The 18,439-nt window shown below is 24.1% G+C and overlaps 4 protein-coding genes across 5 annotated transcripts; 3 read left to right on the top strand and 1 right to left on the bottom strand.

Annotated features, from left to right (window-relative positions):
* Positions 1-8: 8 nt before the first annotated feature.
* On the top strand, positions 9-1,116 carry LOC122852923. The gene is made up of 3 exons (XM_044153051.1): positions 9-161; positions 330-587; positions 654-1,116. The coding sequence occupies exons 2-3, from the start codon at positions 526-528 to the stop codon at positions 1,015-1,017; spliced, it is 426 nt and encodes a 141-aa protein (XP_044008986.1). The 5' UTR covers positions 9-161; positions 330-525; the 3' UTR covers positions 1,018-1,116.
* Positions 1,081-2,964, bottom strand: LOC122852922 (phosphatidylinositol N-acetylglucosaminyltransferase subunit Q). The gene is made up of 5 exons (XM_044153050.1): positions 2,206-2,964; positions 1,851-2,131; positions 1,590-1,782; positions 1,390-1,504; positions 1,081-1,322 (listed from the first exon to the last, which is right to left on the bottom strand). The coding sequence occupies exons 1-5, from the start codon at positions 2,962-2,964 to the stop codon at positions 1,132-1,134; spliced, it is 1,539 nt and encodes a 512-aa protein (XP_044008985.1). The 3' UTR covers positions 1,081-1,131.
* A 395-nt stretch (positions 2,965-3,359) lies between these two features.
* On the top strand, positions 3,360-6,812 carry LOC122852919 (thioredoxin domain-containing protein 11). Its single transcript, XM_044153046.1, has 3 exons — positions 3,360-3,638; positions 3,714-3,924; positions 3,996-6,812. The coding sequence occupies exons 1-3, from the start codon at positions 3,415-3,417 to the stop codon at positions 6,246-6,248; spliced, it is 2,688 nt and encodes an 895-aa protein (XP_044008981.1). The 5' UTR covers positions 3,360-3,414; the 3' UTR covers positions 6,249-6,812.
* A 463-nt stretch (positions 6,813-7,275) lies between these two features.
* Positions 7,276-16,124, top strand: LOC122852921 (transcription factor elt-2-like). Of its 2 annotated transcripts, XM_044153049.1 has the most exons (8): positions 7,276-8,478; positions 10,156-10,311; positions 10,654-11,189; positions 11,401-11,641; positions 13,009-13,194; positions 13,285-13,534; positions 13,616-13,824; positions 13,927-16,124. In XM_044153049.1, exons 1-8 carry the CDS (start codon positions 8,266-8,268, stop codon positions 14,059-14,061), a joined length of 1,926 nt encoding a protein of 641 aa, XP_044008984.1. In that variant the 5' UTR covers positions 7,276-8,265; the 3' UTR covers positions 14,062-16,124. The 2 variants fall into 2 exon arrangements, with proteins under 2 accessions (XP_044008984.1, XP_044008983.1); XM_044153048.1 differs by having other exon boundaries at positions 13,616-16,124.
* Positions 16,125-18,439: the final 2,315 nt, after the last annotated feature.

Raw genomic sequence — 18,439 nt, 5'->3', positions numbered from 1 at the left:
TTTATTTTTCTCTTTAAAAAAAAAATAAATGCCTTGTCTATTTAATTAAAAAAAATTAGCTAGATATAGGATTTAAAATATAAATAAATTTTAGAGCTTATTGTATTGTTCTTTTCTTATTTACTAAAAGAGGTCATCCAATTATTGATTTATTAAAATTGGTAAACAATTTGATTATTATTATTTTTAAAAAAACAATAATAAAAATTATAGTACATCAATGAAAATACTATTTGAAATTAATGACTAAAAATATTATTTATTTATTTGTTCATTAATTGTTATTAATTTTTTTAATTGAAAAAATAAAATTGTTATTTTTTTTGTAGGGTATTTTTGGTTGTCAAGAGTCGTCTAGTTCCCTCTATGACAATGCCAATATCGGTAAGTTAACAACCTGAATAAAAACAGTAATCACACTTGTGCAATACATGTGTGTGTATTAAATATTAACAAACTTTATCAAAAAAAATATTGCAAATATTTTTGAAATATATATTTTTTAATTTATTCAAATAAATTGTCATGGCATTAGTCAAATTGGGTCAATTGACAACTCGTCTAGCATCAAGAACATTGTCACAAAGGTAAATATTTATTATTTATTAAAAAATTAAACACACAGCTAATCATCATATTAATTTATATTTTAGTTCTTCAAGATTATTAATAACACAACAGAAAAATTATTTATCAAGTAAAGTAAAAGCAAGTGATTATGATGATGATGTTGAGAATGATAAACCAATTCCATATTCATCATCACCAGCTGCAGAATGGCAAGCAAAATGGTCACAAGCTGGTCATAAAGATGATTCACCATGGTTTGAACCACTGGTTGCTGGTATAAGTTCAATGATTTTTCTTATTTATTTTCTTTATTTGAGAGAAGCAAATGATATTGATCAAATATTTGATCGTGAACTTGGTGATTATTTTCCTGATGATGAAATTGAAAAAATTAAAGTTCTAGTTGCTGGTAATGAGTATCAAAATTTAAAAACAAAAAAAAATTAACTAGTCTATAAATTTGTAATAATAAATTTAGTTTGTTTTGCTTTTTTTTTTTTTGTAAATTAATACACTTAATAAATTCGAGTTGACATTTATTTTAAATGATTTATTTATTTATTAAAGAGGATATAAAAGTTGTCCCCAAAATATATTATTAAGTATCATTCCCCATTCAATTGCAGGATGATAATTTAGAGTGTCTGGAATACAACGTTTCCATGTTTCACTCCATGGTGATGCAACTGTTTTCATAATCAATGTTATTGGTTCACCATTAACACGCCACTTTGTTGACAATTGTACAGAGCCTTGAAAATTAATAATTTAACATTAATAAACAATTTATATATTTAGGAAAATATAATTTAAACTTACTATTTGTACTTCTAGATTTAAATATCCAACATAGAAATGTATAAACTGGAATAACTTGAAGATAAAAACGTAGTCTAGTTAAAAAACCTCCAAATCCAATTAAACTTAATCTCAACTAGAAATTAAAAATAAATCAAATTAATTAAATTCATCATAAAGATAAATATTTTAATTTTGAAAAAAAAAAAAATTATATTTACAGTTGTAAAAACAGCATAATAAACCCAAGTTGTTGGCATTAAAAATAAAAGTATAGTAAACATAAGTGTACCAACAAAAAGTTGATCAGCTTGATATGAACAAGAGTCAACTCTTTCTCTCAATGGATTTTTTTTCTTTCCAAGAAAAAGACGAAATAATGCTGTTAATCCTCGTATTTGAATATTGAATAATCTAAATAACAAATAAATCATCAATAAAATTGCAAAATAAATTTAAAAAAAAGCAAAGTAGAAAATTACCTAGCTGAATAAACGTAAATGCAATACGTATGAAAACTAACAATTGCAAAAAAATCAGCAGCAATTGATATTTGAAATGTAATACCAAGTCTTCCAAATAATAGTAAAACATCAAATGTAAAATCCATAACTGGTTGTATAAATTCTAAAAATGTCCACCAAAGATGTATATGATAGAGAAAAAATTTACCCAACATTTTATTAAATGAAAGATTTAATTTGAGACCAGCTGGAGCTCCCATTAGCCAAACAACAAGACTCTTTACAGATTCAACAACTTTCTACATAAAATAACATTAAAAAATTATCAACAATATTAATTGTTTATGTTGTTTTTTATATTGTTAATTATTACCTCAGTATTGTCCAGCAATATTTTTGAAGGTGGTGTACCACCAATACTGTGTAACAACAATCTCAATGCCAATATTCCCAATGACACATCAACCAATGTTGCAATAATATGATTTTTAATTTTTAAATTAAATTTTTTTTCTTGTAGTATTGTTGACAACATCCATTTGGCATTATCAAGCCATCCATTAACATGCATACCAAGTGTTGAATATTTCAACACAGGAAGTAATTTATTTGTTATTTTACTTAAAAATAATATTGGATATAAAAATAACAATACACTATAAATTAATAATTTTTCATTAACATTATTAATCAATGATTTTTTAATTAATTTATCATTTTTTATATTTTTTTCAAGTATTTCTTTGAGCTCCAAAAAATCACTACCACGTAAATTTTTATCTAAAAATTCAGCATTTATTAATTCAATTTTATTGTAAATAATAATAACATTGTCATCAAATTTTAATGATAATTTTTCATTGTTTATTATAATATTATTTATAAAATAATTATTTGATGTGTTATTATTTGATATTTGTATCCAATCATTTATTTTTTTTGGACAACATAGCTCAATTTTATCATTCGAATAATAACCAATAATATTTGATGTTATTTTTTTTTCATTTGTTGTACCAATTATATAAAATTTTTTACAATCTCGTTTGTTATCATAAATTACTTTACCATAAATATATCCAGTTTTTTCAATTGTTAAGTTGTCAGGTATAAATACCAGTAGTGATTTCATGTTTAAACAATTTTTCCAACAATTTATTAGCTATTTGTCATTGTTTATAATTTTTATAAATTATTTATCATTAATTGTTTACTCTCTTTTGTTGATAAATGTCATGTGTTTTTTGTAAGTGTGTGTTAAGAATCAGCTGTTTACTTGCTTCACTGTCAGACATGTTGTTGTTCTTCTTTTTTTTGTTTATTTTTTTTTTTTTCACTTAGTTCATTTGTTGTCACGTCATATTGTGCGCTAGTGTATACCCGGCATCTTGATATAAAAAAAAAAGAGTTCACCAACGACAACAGTCATTTAATGAAAAATAAATTTAATTTAATTTTAATCTGAGTGATTAAAATTCAAAGCAATGACAACATAATTAATCAAGTGATAATACAAGTGAATTTTTTTTTTTTTTTTTTTTTTTTCTGTGTTTTTATACGTATTACTTTTTTTTCCCCACGGATGATGTTGAACGAGACAGAGGAGGATACAACGGAAGAGCTGAGAAATGTTGATAATACAAATACGATCACAAACACACAAAGTTGCAACGTGGCGATTGAATCGTCACGTAGATTGTCCTTAGTTGAACGTCTTCATAATAAAATGCATTTATATTTACGTGAAACAATATGTTTATTAATATTAATATTATTAAGTATTGTATTTGCTGGATTACACAGTTCGTAAGTTATAGGTTATAAGTTATTATTAATAAATAATCATTAAAATTTATTGATAATATTTGTTATTTATTTTAGACCACCAAGAATTTCTAGACCACCAATAGCAAAACCATTTTTCAATGAAAATTCAGTTGTTATTGATTTTTACAAAGGACAAATGAGTTCAATGATTGAACAAGCATCATTAACTGATGTTAGTTTTATCATGTATTATGCACCCTGGGATGCTGAATCACAAATTATTAGAAATGAATTTGAAATTGTTGCTGAATATTATCATAAACAGGTAATGTGTGCAAAAAAAAAACTTGAATTATTCTTTATAAATAATGAATAATAATTATTTTTGTATTACAGATATTTTTTGCAGCAATAAATTGTTGGCATCCTGGTTCAGAATGTCGTGCACAATATAGTAAAATTCAAAGTTATCCAGTTTTAGTTGTTTATCCATCAAAAGGACCTGGTGTACAATACAAAGGTATTAATACAGCTCCATATATTATACGTTATCTTGATGGTTTTTTAAATCCAATACGTAGAATATCAACAACAAAAGATTTATCAAATTTATTACTTGAATCAGAATCAGTATTTGTTGGTTTTATTGATTTTAATGGATTATCAACAAGTCCAGGTTATCGTGAATTTTATAAAACAGCAATTAAAACATTAGAAAAAGATCCAAATAGAGATACAATATTTGCAATTGTAACTGATAAACAAACTTCAATTAGAGAATTTAATATTGAACAATTTCCAAGTGGTTGTTTATATTTATGGAATGAATCACTTATTTATCCAAATGATAAATTATGGACATCAGTTAATATTATTAAATGGATTGATACATCACTTCATAAAGTTATAACTTGGCTTCAACCACCAGGTATTAAATCTTTAACACTTGCACCTTATTTACATGATGGTCCAGTATTATTTTTATTTACACCAAGAAATCCATATTTTAAAAAAAATTTTAATTATAATTTAATTAGAGAAATTGCACTTGAATATTATAATTGTGATGATGATATATGGCCAAAAGGACTTGTTCAATTATTAAAAATAAAACGTCGAAATATTAATCCAAATAATTATGATAAAAAAATTAATGAATGTATAAATTTATTATCAAAAATAAATGATAATAATGATGATGATGATTATCAACAAAATATATTACCAATACAAAAATGGATTAATGATAGTTGTTGTTCAAAAATATTTATGAATAAATGTTTATCATGTGAAAGTACAGGTTCAATGATAAATGACGTTTGTAAAATTAAAAAAAATTATCAAATTTGTTCGAAAAATGACGTATTTAATATTATCAATAATGAAAATAATATTAATAAACATTATTGTTGTGATGATTATCATAATGATAATATAAAAAATCATCAAAATACAGTGAATAATAAAAAGCTAAAAATATCAATGTTACCAAATGAAAATGATACAAAATCAGCTATTCAAATTGAAAAATATAAAATCAAAGAAAATTGTCAACGTTTGATAGTTGGTGATAATTATTATCGTACAAAATTAACTGATGAATCATTATTAAATAATGATAAATTGAATATTGAATTAACAGCATCAGCATGTAGTACCAATAGATCATTGGCATTTATTGCTGTTGATAGCCTTCATTATTATCATTTTGCTGAAGGTCTAGGAATAGATATATTAAAAATGAAAGATAAAACATCTGTTATTATAATTGATTCACTTCAAGAAAGTCAATATCAATTATCAAAAAATTTAACACGTAATACATTAGTTAAATTTTTAAATAATTATTCAAATGGTTTATTAAAAAGAACACTAAGATCAGATAGTTCACGTAGATATGCTAGAGATTTTAAATCATCTAAAAAATGTAGTAATAATAATAATAGTAATTCAATGAATATTTGTATTCCTGAGCTAACAACTGATACATTTTTACCAACAATATTGGATAATAATAAAAATGTTATTGTTTTTTATCATTCACCATATTGTGCATTTTGTAGTGCAATATCATATGTTTATTTAACTGTTGCACATTATTTATCAAGTATGAATAATTTATATTTTGTTAGAATTGATGGTGATAATAATGATTTACCATGGGAATACAGTATGAATCGTTATCCATCAATATTATTTTTTCCAGCTAAAAGAAAAGAGGATAGTACTGTTTATCCATTTTCATTACCAATAACAATATCAAATTTATTAAATTTTATATTACAAAATTTAAACAATGATTTACGAATTGAAGCACTTATTCATGTATGTCATAAAGGTGCTGGTGTATCACCAATAAATTGTATACTTAAAATACGTCATCTTTGTATTGATACAATACAAAGTTTACTAATAAAACATAGAAAATTATTACGTTATAAATTAACAAATAATTTAATTACAAAAAAACGTATAAATTATATTAAATTAGATTTTATTAGGGATATACATTTAATTTTAAATTCTGTTAATGATTTATCAAATAATGATAAATATAATTTATTAATTAATAAATTTTCTAATTATTATTCTAATTTAAAATCCATTGAAAGCAATAAAAATACAATTATTGTTAAAGATGAATTATGATAATTGAATGAATGAAAAAAAAAAAAAAGTTAAACTATTAGATAAATTTGTAATATATTAAAATGATAAATATTATAAATAAATAATTGTACAAAATTAACATAATTATTTTTAAAAAGCTCATAAATAAATTGACATTAAAAAATAAAAATTTAAATATTTAGGTCATTTATTTTAATCTGTATGATGATATTGTAAATATTATTGTTAAATTTTAAAAGGATTTTAACATTTTAATCAAAAATAAAATAACAACAAGATAGCGATGATGATAATAATAAACATAAAAAAAACAAACATGTTATTTGCGTGTGGGTTTATTAAAATGGTCAATGTATCGCGTAATCAAGTATTAGTCATTCGCCTTAACCAAGCGATTTATTTATGGGCTGGATCATACCTTGACGTAATGAAATTCTCAGAAATATGATGCGCGATAAGAAAGTTACTTTTGTAAATATATTTATGAATACATATATCTCTGGCTTCCGGAAAATTAATCCTCCAAATATGAAAATTAATTTTTTCTAAAATACATACATTTACTCCAAAAAAAAAATAAAATAATTATCAATTACTCCATTTATTAAATTTACTCCAAATTATCAAAATTAATGAAATTTTTTTTTTTTTTCTTTATTAATTTTTAAATAACAACAATAAAATGAAAAAATAAAAAAATTGTTTTTCTAAATATAAATTATACATGTTTTTTAAATTTAAATAAAATCTAGTGTTGGTAAAAGTGACGATATCATGTATAATTATAATAATAATAAAAAAAAAAAAAAAGATACGATAGTGGCTCCCTCCCGGACGTCACTTTGTCCAACATTGTCAGAGAGCATATGGAGGCTGAGAGTAGCTCGGTGTTGAGCGAGGACCCATGGAGACAAGAGAAAACGGGGTAAAAAAAGGAGTCGTACTCCCAAAAAAGCATAATATCAGTGATAAAAAAATAATAAAATATATATATACAACTATATAATAACAAAAAAAATAATCAACAAGTGAAATTAATTTTTATAATAAATAAATAAATTTAAAAAAAAAATAAATAACCACGTACCTAAAAGAAATTAAAAATAAATAAAAAAAAATATATATTATCAGTGTGTGTATGTGTGGTGTATTTCTCCGCGAAGAAGCGTCCCCCTTCTCTTTTATTTACACAGTCTATCTCACTTGTACTCATAATATTTTAATTCCCTTTCCCTTTTTTTTTCGTCTTGATTTTCCCTACTCATTCGTCTTTTGGTGATCACATACACATACACACACTCAACAGTTGGACTATCGTTAGTATCAGTGTATACACAAGATTGAACAATGTTGTGTATGTGTACAGTGTGCCTCTGTGCCTACTCGTTTCTGACAATGAGCCGCCACGGTGACTGTGATAAGTGATCAAGCCTCTCTCTATTCGTCACATTATTTTTATTTTTAAAACAATTTTTTTTTTTTTTTATTTTACTTTTTTTTTTTATCATTATCATCTATTTATATATGTATATACCGATTAATGTATTAAAAAAATTATTTACACATATTTTGATTATATTTTAATATAAACAAAAACAAAGAAATTTTTTTTTTTTTTTATTTCAAAAAATAAAACAAGGAAATGATAAATAATTTTTTTTTTTTAAATTAAATATACGTGTAGTGTCAGTGAAAAATTAAAAAAAAGAAAAAAAAAAATTAAGACGCAAGGGAAAATTAATTGTTTGTGTATGTGTGTGTGTATTTAAGAATAAATACAAAAATTACAAAATTTTTTTGATAAAAAAAAAAAAGTTTAATGAGCATCGATGACTCGTTTATTTTTAAACCAGTGTTACAATTATTATTTTAAATTTATAATAAAATATAATTGTATTATTTTATGATAAAATAATAATAATTTAAAAAAAAAAAAAATAACAACAACAAAAATAAAGAGCAAAAAAAAAATGTGTCAAGTTATGTGAAAATTTAGTGAATTCAGTCAACTGATTTATTTATTTTTCATCAGTGTATGTGTAATATTTATGTGTTTGTGTTATTATTATTTTTTATTTGTTTATTACAACTTTGGTTTTTTGGAATAATTATGTTCAATGTACCGCCCAAGTTTTACGAGCTGTGTCGCCTTTGTTTATCATCGGACGGTGTAAAATTGTCCATATTTGAAGAGGAAGGGACACAGCGTAATTATGCTGATAAAATTTTGACATGTCTCTCAATTGCGGTAAGATATAATAAATAAATAAATAAACTAAATAAATTTAATTAATAATAAAAAACAAATATACAAAGAGAGACGAGATAACACAACTGAATATGTTGTTACAGTTATTTTAAACTTATATATATCTTTAACTTGAATTCAATAAAGTTAATTTTTTTTTTTTACGTATGGGAATTGTGCTCATTAATACGTGGAGTTATCGAAAATAGACGCAACATCTGGGGGCCCCCGTGGTAGTGGTATAGGTATATTAAGTCGAGATCTCGTTGGCTTGCTTCACTCGAATATAAAATGTATATATATAATTTTTTTTTTTCTTCTTTTTTTCTTATAAATGCTTAAGTCGAATGAGCAAGAGAGAAAAGCAAGCCAACACAACCAGCCGTCATTGTCCCTCTCTTTATCATCATCATCATCATCACATCATCATCATCACATATATAACTGTTTTTTTTTTTCATTCTACTCATTTTGAACTACTCTCAATTTTTCTTTCACGTGTATATAAAAGTTTTGATTAATAATGATAATAAATGAGTAAAAAAAAAAAAAATCATTAACACAAATACATGTATGTGTGTGTGTAATGAGTGCGTTTGAAAATTTATTTGTTGAGAATTGTAAATTGTATGTGAATATATGTGGAGACATCAGGGTGAAAGTTTGGCAAGATATCGAAAGAGAGAAAAAATATTATAAATAAAATAAAGAAGAGAGAGAGAGAGAGTGAATAAGTGAAAGAAGGTATATATTTAAAAGAAAAGATAGAGATGTGTCGTGAAGATAAGCCAAGCATGGCAATTTAAAATGGCAGTGATAAGCCCTTCCATTACTTTTACCACCACCATCATCATTATCATCATCAGCACTACTACCATCAACAACATCAAATGATTGTAACCCATTCTCCATCAGGGACGACGAAAAAAACGAGAGGAGACGGAAACGAAATTGTACCTGTGGGTTTACATCCTCTCTCTTCTTTTTATCAAAAAAAAAAAAAAAATTTTTATTCTTTATTTTACGTTATTTTTGTTTATTTTTTTTTGCTCGTTTTCAATTCAATCCTTTTATTCTTTAGTTTACTTTGGATATTTTATTTTTTTTATATAGTTTTTATATATAATTTTTTTTTTTTTTTCATTTTATTGTTTCCTTCCCTTTCTTTTTCATTCTGTCCTCGACGAACGATCTCTTTTCGCGGTGTAGCACCCGCAACGGGGCATACGCACACTGAGATACGCCGTTACGAGGGATCGAGCTCCTTATTTGGATCGCCCTCTTATCAGGTTTCACACGCTGAGACAACTGAGAATGCCTGAACACTTCTTGTCAAGAAGAGGAAAGACTGAGATTCAGAAAGAGAAACAAGGGTACCCCACAGCGTCGTCGTCTTTCTTTGTAATATAATGTTTGTCTGTATGTGTTTGATCATTGTTCATGAATCGAAAATCTTGATAACCAATATCTCTCTCTCTCTCTCTCTTATCTTTCTCTCTCTTTTTTTATATTGTTCCTCATGATGGTCTTTCACTTTTTTCATTTGATCAATATGTATATATTTATAAATGAAGAAAAATATATTATTTATTAACAACAACTGGTGCTGCTGCTGCTGCTGCTGGTGCTCATGATAATATTACATTTTAATTATTAATTTCTTTTTTTGTTTTTTAGGTCAATAATGGAGACAATTTACCACCAATTATTTGTCATCGATGTGTATACAAGTTGGATGTACTTCATAATTTTCGTGAAGTATCAAACAAATCAGATGTTATACTCAAACAGTACCTGGAATATGCCAAGCAATTTTCAACACCTGACAATCAGGTATTATATTTTTAAATTTTTATTTTTTTGATTCTTGCTTATGTTATATTTATTTTATTGCACCTGTCTTAAACAAGTTGATAAAATAAAATATATAATAATAAAGGATATCAGTTACGAAACTTTGCACAACTTGGCACAATCTGCTGACGATTATAAATTTAAATACTCAGAATTTGCAAGCACGTGCAATTGCACTTTTTTAATGTATATATCATCAGATAATAATTTCTCTTATTTCAAAATAATGAAATAAATAAAAAAAACATAAGCTTGTATTTAAAAATAAATTTTAATCATTATTATTTTATTTTTAAATTATTATTATTTTTGTTATAACAGGAAAATTATCAATCTACTGCCAAAATAACAGATCCAACACCTCAACAAACATTTATAGAATTGAATAAAACTCTTTTTAGTGAAAATATAAATCAAAATATATTACCTCAAACACAATCACATAATATTGAATTACGAAAAAAAAATAATGTTGAAGATAATAATGAAGATGATAAAGATAATGATGATCATGATGATGATGAAGATGTTGATGATGATAATGTTAAAAATAGCAAAGAATCAGATAATATAAAATGTGAACCAGATGATGATACATATTCAAATAGTACAGATCCAGATAGACTTGAAATTGAAGATCGTGATGATAATGATAATATTGATGCTGATGAAAATGGATATGACATGACTATCAGTAAAAAAATTAAATTAAATGATGACAATAATTATCATGATAATAATTCAAAAATTAATTCACCAAATCAAAGTCCAGTTAATCGTATGGATACACCTGAAAGTAATTGTTCAGATACAAATATTGATCAAGAAGCAACAAAACTTTGGCAAGCACTTGCTAAGTAAGTTATATATTTTATCAATTTTAAATTACCATTTTATTATTTATTCACATGATATATATATTCTATAAATAATAATGACCGTTTATCAAGATTGAATAATTAATTAATAGTGATATCATCACTTTAGAAAAATAGAAATATCAAACACTTTTAATATATGATAATATATTAATGCAATTTAATTAATTTTGTTTTTTAATTTTTACAGCAACAGGAGCTTGGAAATAACACGAACAAATGGTGAAAAATTAAATAATGGATTTACTGGTGAAGCTACAAATTTATTACGTTCATTAATAAATAATCGACAAATTGGTATAACTGCTGTTGACAGTGATCGTGTATCACCTCAAATTAAATTTTATCGTGATACCCAAGGAACAGTTATTGAAAGAACAGATTGTTCAATACTTGGCAATCGTACCAACATACAATCACTTGAAAATAAGGTGAGACATATTTAATTTTAATATTTTTTTTTATAATAAAAATAAGAAAAAAAATCTCGAAAAAGGTGGCGAAAGGAAAGAAAAAAAATGTATTAAAATGAAAAACCTTAAAATAATATTTATTCAAAAATAATTTTAACTTTTGGGTTGAAAATTTTTACGAGTATAATTTGACTTCCGGATTTTTCATGCGTAAATTTTAACTAAAGTATTTGTGTAAATAAAAAAAACTTTTTAAATATAGTTCTACAAGTAGGACTAGTCAAATAATAATATTTAAAAAAAAAAGGGAGCAAATAGTTAACAAGAAAAAAAAATATAAGAATCAAAAAAATGTATTTGATGTTTGTTTGATGCAAATAGTACATTTTGAGATTTCTTCAGGTATACATTGTTGATAGTAGATAGAATTTTTTAAGTTGAAGCATAAAACGATAGTTAGATAGAGAAAGACTTAGGTGACCCTTCAGGGTGTAAAAAAAAAAAATATTCTCTCCTCTTGTCCCCCTTTTTTTTCTTATCCAATCATTGGGAAGTTTGGTCTATTGAAAAAAATGCCACCTGCCCTGTTCAGGTATGTTAGAATATTCCAAGCGTAGCTGCTACCTTCAGCATAAACCACGTTAAAAGATAATAGATAACTAGAAAAAGGCAAAGCTTTTACGATAGTTTTATGATTGTTGTATATGTATGTATTGGTACCAAAGAAAAACCGGACCTTATACCTTGTCAACCCGCTGTTAACAGATGTTCAGATAAGTCTAGCCTGATCTCAATGGATTTTAGGATATTTCTTTGTGTTCGCAAAACTTTGGAAAAATAAAACTCGACACTTTTATATATTTTTTTTTCTCTTTTATTTCTTTTTTACTATATATATTTATTTGATTTTTTTTTTTTTGCTTCAAGTTTATAGTGCAGAAGGTTCCATTTCTAAACTAAAAGATTTTTTTTTTTTTTTTTCTTTCCTTTTTTTAATGCTTTGTTCAATTTTCCATTACGATGAATTCCATTTCTGATAATAGGCATACCAGTGCCTTTATTTTTTCTTTTTTTCACTCATTCATTTGTTAAGATTCGTTCTTTCATATTAAATTCATTTCTACTATCTATCTGTTTCACTCACTCCTTTATCTGTTTGGTTTTATCCTTTATATTTTCGGTGGAATTGAAAAGAAGGATTTTCCATATGTACCTGCTTTTAAATCTACTCAACGAATATTCACTTCCGAGAATTTGGGATTTTAAGATATTGTTAACTGTGACAAATCACTCCCACAATTCAACCAATTTTTTTTTTCCTTTTTCTTGTTTTTTTTTTTATATTGTATTATTTATTTTTTATGTTTTTTTTTTTGGAAAAATAGAGTGCATCGATGGATAGTAATCCTTCAAGTCCAGCTAGTGTCGGTAGAAAAGAAACAAAAGGAAGAAGAAAACAAAGCTATCCAAGTAAAGCACCAACAAGTCCTGATGTTATGAATTATTCAAATGATATAACTGATGAACAAGCACTCAATTTTGCATCATGGTCAAATACGTTAAAGGGAAAAGTAAATAATAATAATGTTTTATTATAATATTTGTTAATAAAAACAAAAATAATGTAATATTATTTAATTTATGTAAATTATAATCTACAGGTAGATGATCAAAAGCAACAGTTTGATTCACAAAGTGGTAATATGACTAAAAAAGTTGATATGTCTTGTACAAATTGTGGAACAATGACAACAACAATATGGCGACGTAATATGAAAGGTGAAATGGTTTGTAATGCGTGTGGTCTTTATTGGAAACTTCATGGTATTAATAGACCAGTTACAATGAGAAGGGATACAATTCATACACGTCGACGTAGACCAAAAGGTGAAAAACCAACAAGACATAGGAGTAAGTTGTTTTTTATTTTATAATATAAATAAAAATATCAATTAATTATTTTATTAATATATATTTTATTTTTTTAAATAGAAAAAGAACAATCAATACCAAGTCAAACTGATCAAATGGATGCTGAAAGTGCTGATATGCTTGCAGCATTACGACGACAAATACAACCACATTTAATGATGGCAGCATTAACACCACCACATTTAACTGGTGGTGGTGGTGGTACACTTCCACCTTCATCAACTGGACAACTTAATTATCCATTACCATTGTCATCATATATGATGCACGTGAGTACACCTCACATGTATTCAGTAGATCTTGCTAGTCGTGTATCACGTGATACTAGTATTACCGGATCAAAAAAAACTGATGTCATTAATTTTGCACAGCATATTAAAGAAGAATCAAAAAATGATTCAGAGAATGGTGATGACGATGATGATGATGATGATGATGATGAAGAAAATATGTCTGATTTACCACTTAATCTTGTATCAACAACACTCTCGGAAGAAGCACACTGATAACTTAATTATACTTATTTATCAACAAAATAACAAGATATTTTTAAATACTCACTGGCAGATCAGCACTGATTATATACAGTTCAAGATTTTTTTTTTTTTAATTAATCTGTTTTATTGTATTATTATTTTATATTTTTCATTTAGTCATCATCCAGCTCTCTACATCGGTATTACCTCATATGTCGTTTTTTTTTTTTTTTTTTAATTACGAAAAACACAATATGCTCTCTGCTTGAATTTTTTTTCTTAATTTTTAATTTATTTATTTATTTTCGAGCATCAAATGATTTTAAAAAATAATCATTATACTTTAAACAAAATAAGACTACGTGGCCCGTGGTGCAGTGCACTACTCATAAATTGATATTAAAATCACCAGTATTATAAAACGAAAAAAGAAAATAAAAAAAAAACCACATGGTTAATCATTTAATCGTAGAAAAAATGATAGAGGAACAACAAAATAATGTGTTGAATAAAAATTGGTATGGGTGTGTTAATTTACTCATTAATAAGACATGCTTTATAACATGTAATATTTTTTATACAAAATTTTTTGTACAATGAAATTAATTTGCACTCTTTAATTTGAGTAAGTAGTTGTGCATATAAAAATGCAGTTTGTTCATTTTTTTTTCTCAACTGTTGCTGTTTTTTTTCTTTATTTGCCTTGGCGTATGTTTTTTTTTTTTAACAGTTAATTAAATATATTGTTAAAACGTTGAATTTTTGAAATCGAATAATTGAATTTGAACGCAGGATAAATAATAAAAAATATTACTTATTCGACAATTTGTTTTATTGCTTGCTGATATACCGTTGAGCAATCATATTTTTTTAATAATGAAATTTCTTAAAAATAAAATAATAATAATTGAAAAGAAAAAAAATAAATAAATAAAGTTTGTTATAGCGAGTATTTAATGCACATGTTGACCCAGTTATATTATATTATATATTTTTTTTTGTCTTTAAAAGTATAAACATTCAAAAGTGTACTTGTTTCTCGGGTAATTTTAAAAATAAAACTAATTCAATAATGATAAAAAAAGACATTTAAATGCAGATAAGCAAATTTTTTTATACCTTTAATTTGTGATTTTTAATCACTTATTATCAGTATGAAAAAAAATTACATTATCTCATTTAAAACTGTGTTTTTTTCTTATTATTATTTAAAAGAAAAACCCGAGAATAATAATTAAAAAATTACGGAGACTTACTTACTGAATAATTTAAGAATAAATAAAAAAAAGTGTAAAATTCAATTTTTATATGCTTAACAGAATACTAAATTAATGTTGAATTATAAATAATTATTTTTTTAAATAATAAAAAACATTATCTTGCACAATTTGTGCTGCGTTAAAAAAAAAATTGAATATTAATAATGTACTTAAATAAAATTAAAACAAAGAAAAAAGAAAGCAATAATAATAATCAATGACTGAGTGAGTGAATTCATTGACAAACAAAGAAACGAGATACATTAAAGAAACAAAAATAATAAAATAACATAATTGAAAATAAAAGTGCCAGAAATGTGCAAAAACTACAGTAAATATACAACCACAAAAAAGTATTTATTTTTTATGTAAAAAAAAAGAAATTTGAAAAGATGATAAGATAAATGAAATTATTGCTTGGTTATTAATGTTATCAACTTCAAGCTAAAATCATTTTTATTCGGCCAATACCACCACTAATAAACATAAATTATTTATTTATTTTCTTTTTTTTTTTCTTTATGAAAATTAAACTGTACAGACAACTGATAATAGCCGGGTACTAAAGAAACTCTGACATAGTAAATAACAAAAATGGAAATAAAAAAATCTATGGCCAGTGCATTTACTGATGTAATTGTTTAATAATTCTAATGTCATATACCTAAATAACTTTGCCAAAAATAGTTTTTAGTCTTTGTAACATAGATATATAGTTAAGGACATCAAACACAAAAGAAAGAAAAAAAAAAAAACTATTTTAAAAAATTCACTCATCAACTTACGTATTTTTAAATATAATAAATATATTTTTTTTAAAAATATTTCTCATAATACAAAGCGTCTGGTTGGTAATTAAAAATTGGCCGAAAATAATGTATTTTAGATGAAAAAAAAAAAAAACCATATATTTGTATAAAAAAAAAAAAAAAAAATACTTGAAGCATTGATAAACATTAATAAATTTTTTAGACATAGTTTTTATCCATGGAGCCTTATAAACAAAATAATAATAATAATTATAAAAAGAAAAATAAAAAAACATGTATATTAGAAAAATATTTATATAATTAAATATTAATATTGTTACGATTATGAAAGAGAAACATGTTAACTAGCAATTGATAAATGAATTTTTATTTAAAAATAAAAATTCAATGTAATTTTAATATTCATTTTCAATGCATTATTGCGACTAATTGTGATTCTTCCATTGTGCACTTCTTATCGTGAATAATATTATGATAAAATCAATTGTGGCCGACATTTTACATCTATCAAAGTCATCAATGCAAAAAAAAGAAAATGAGAAAAAATGAAAAGATAAAAATCTGAAAAATGACCTTATTTTTTTTTACTTTTCACAGCACGATTAAAATACCAAATGGCTATCAAATGCGTGACTGCTAAATGGACAGTTATTTTATTAGGCATTTTTATTTTGTTAATTATTATTATCATTATTTATTTTAAATATTTTCAATTATATATATTATTTTTTTTTCATCACAAACAAAATAGAAAACAATAATCAATTTGATATATATTATCATGAAATATTTGTGCGATATATATTTACATTGACAAAATAAATAAATGAATAATAATAGTTATAAATAATAAATTAAAAATAGTTGAAATAAAAATATAAAACAACTTAGGTTTATATAGAAGATAAAATTAGAATTGAGCTCTCTACTAATGCTGATACTAGGCAATATTTTTTATATAACGTATGATGAAATGAGTATTGCTATTTTACGATTGATATTAAATACAAAAAAAATAATAATAAAAAATAAAAAAAAGATGAAAAAATATATTTTAAATATATAAAATAGTGTCTTTTTAATATTTAAGAAGTTATTTGTGAATAAAAAAAAAATGAAATTATCACCGCCATAGGTTTGTGAATAAATTTTGGCTGGCAATTTTAGTTAAACTTCAATTAATATATATTTTTTTTTTTTGTTTTTAAAATCATTATTACATCAGTATTCCACACCTTTGATTTTAGCATCTAAGTTTTTTTTTGAAACATATAATTTTAAATGATTAAACAATTTTTAAATCAAAGAAAAAAATAATGACATTAATGAAAAAAAAAAAAACAAAAATACAAACTTAATTATTCAAGTATTCACTCGGTTTTTTTGTTTTTTTTTTTTTTTACATATTTTTACAGTCTTTTTGTTTTTTTAATTATTATTTTTTTTTCATTCATTATGTAAGACAATTGTAAATTTTTATTATTATTATTTTCGATTATTTCGATATTTGGCGACTGGCTTAATTTATTTTTTACTATTACAAGTATTTTTTTTTTCGATTTTTTTTTTTTTTTTACTACCACAATAATAATAGCTGCGATTGTTAGTCATTTTTTTTTTTCACAATTAATAATTTGTAAAATACTCGATTGATAAATACGGATGGTTGATCCTTTCCGTTGATCAATAAAAAAAATGTTAATTGAAAAAAAAAATTGCACATGGCACTTGTTCCGTCCATCAACGCAAAAATCTGGCAAATTTGTAAAAATAAAAAGATCCAATTGTTAATAATATTACTCATAGGTAGTACATAATATGAAAATGAAAATTAATAATAAATTTAAAAAAACAAATAAACTTAATAATTAATAAATAAATAAATAATAATAAAAATTGTACACTCGAAAACTGCAGCAAAATATTTAAAAAAAAAAAAACTTCATTCATGTCACAAGCAAGTATTAATCCGAACTAATTGACTGAATTTATTTTTTATATTAAAAAAAAACATACTTGTAATAAAAAAAAATAAAAAATTTATTAAACCAGGATTAAACCTGTTGAATGCTCCAGTGAATTAATTTTAAAATAAATACTGCAAGTGCCCTGATGTATTTTTATATATACACAAAAAAATTATAAATAAAATTTCGATATGATGAATTTAACTGCGGCAAGTTTCTTATTGATTTTTATATAAAAAAAAAATTATTTAAAATGCAATTTGCGTGCAAGTGCACTATGGCAAAACAATTTAATAAAAAAATAAAAAATAAAATTGATAATAATAATCACATTAAGCAATAGACAAACAAACGAAAAATATGAAAATTGAAAGTATAATTTTTTATTAAAAAAAAAATATTAAAATGAAAT

Source organism: Aphidius gifuensis, linkage group LG3, assembly GCF_014905175.1.
Source record: "Aphidius gifuensis isolate YNYX2018 linkage group LG3, ASM1490517v1, whole genome shotgun sequence".
In the NCBI taxonomy this organism is placed as follows: Eukaryota; Metazoa; Arthropoda; class Insecta; order Hymenoptera; family Braconidae; genus Aphidius; species Aphidius gifuensis.
The sequence above is the reverse complement of the archived record's forward strand: the minus strand, read 5'-3'. Positions and strand labels throughout refer to the sequence as shown.

Excerpts from the sequence above, each read along its gene's own strand:
- LOC122852923 (XM_044153051.1), top strand. The coding sequence starts at position 526 with ATGGCATTAGTCAAATTGGGTCAATTGACAACTCGTCTAGCATCAAGA. Across the intron at positions 588-653 it reads TCAAGAACATTGTCACAAAG|TTCTTCAAGATTATTAATAA; the intron begins GTAAATATTTAT and ends TTTATATTTTAG.
- LOC122852922 (XM_044153050.1), bottom strand. The coding sequence starts at position 2,964 with ATGAAATCACTACTGGTATTTATACCTGACAACTTAACAATTGAAAAA. Across the intron at positions 1,505-1,589 it reads ATTATGCTGTTTTTACAACT|TTGAGATTAAGTTTAATTGG; the intron begins GTAAATATAATT and ends TTTAATTTCTAG. Across the intron at positions 1,323-1,389 it reads TAAATCTAGAAGTACAAATA|GCTCTGTACAATTGTCAACA; the intron begins GTAAGTTTAAAT and ends TTAATTTTCAAG.
- LOC122852919 (XM_044153046.1), top strand. The coding sequence starts at position 3,415 with ATGATGTTGAACGAGACAGAGGAGGATACAACGGAAGAGCTGAGAAAT. Across the intron at positions 3,639-3,713 it reads TTTGCTGGATTACACAGTTC|ACCACCAAGAATTTCTAGAC; the intron begins GTAAGTTATAGG and ends TATTTATTTTAG. Across the intron at positions 3,925-3,995 it reads CTGAATATTATCATAAACAG|ATATTTTTTGCAGCAATAAA; the intron begins GTAATGTGTGCA and ends TTTGTATTACAG.
- LOC122852921 (XM_044153048.1), top strand. The coding sequence starts at position 8,266 with ATGTGTAATATTTATGTGTTTGTGTTATTATTATTTTTTATTTGTTTA. Across the intron at positions 8,479-10,155 it reads TGACATGTCTCTCAATTGCG|GTCAATAATGGAGACAATTT; the intron begins GTAAGATATAAT and ends TTTGTTTTTTAG. Across the intron at positions 11,642-13,008 it reads TACAATCACTTGAAAATAAG|AGTGCATCGATGGATAGTAA; the intron begins GTGAGACATATT and ends TTGGAAAAATAG.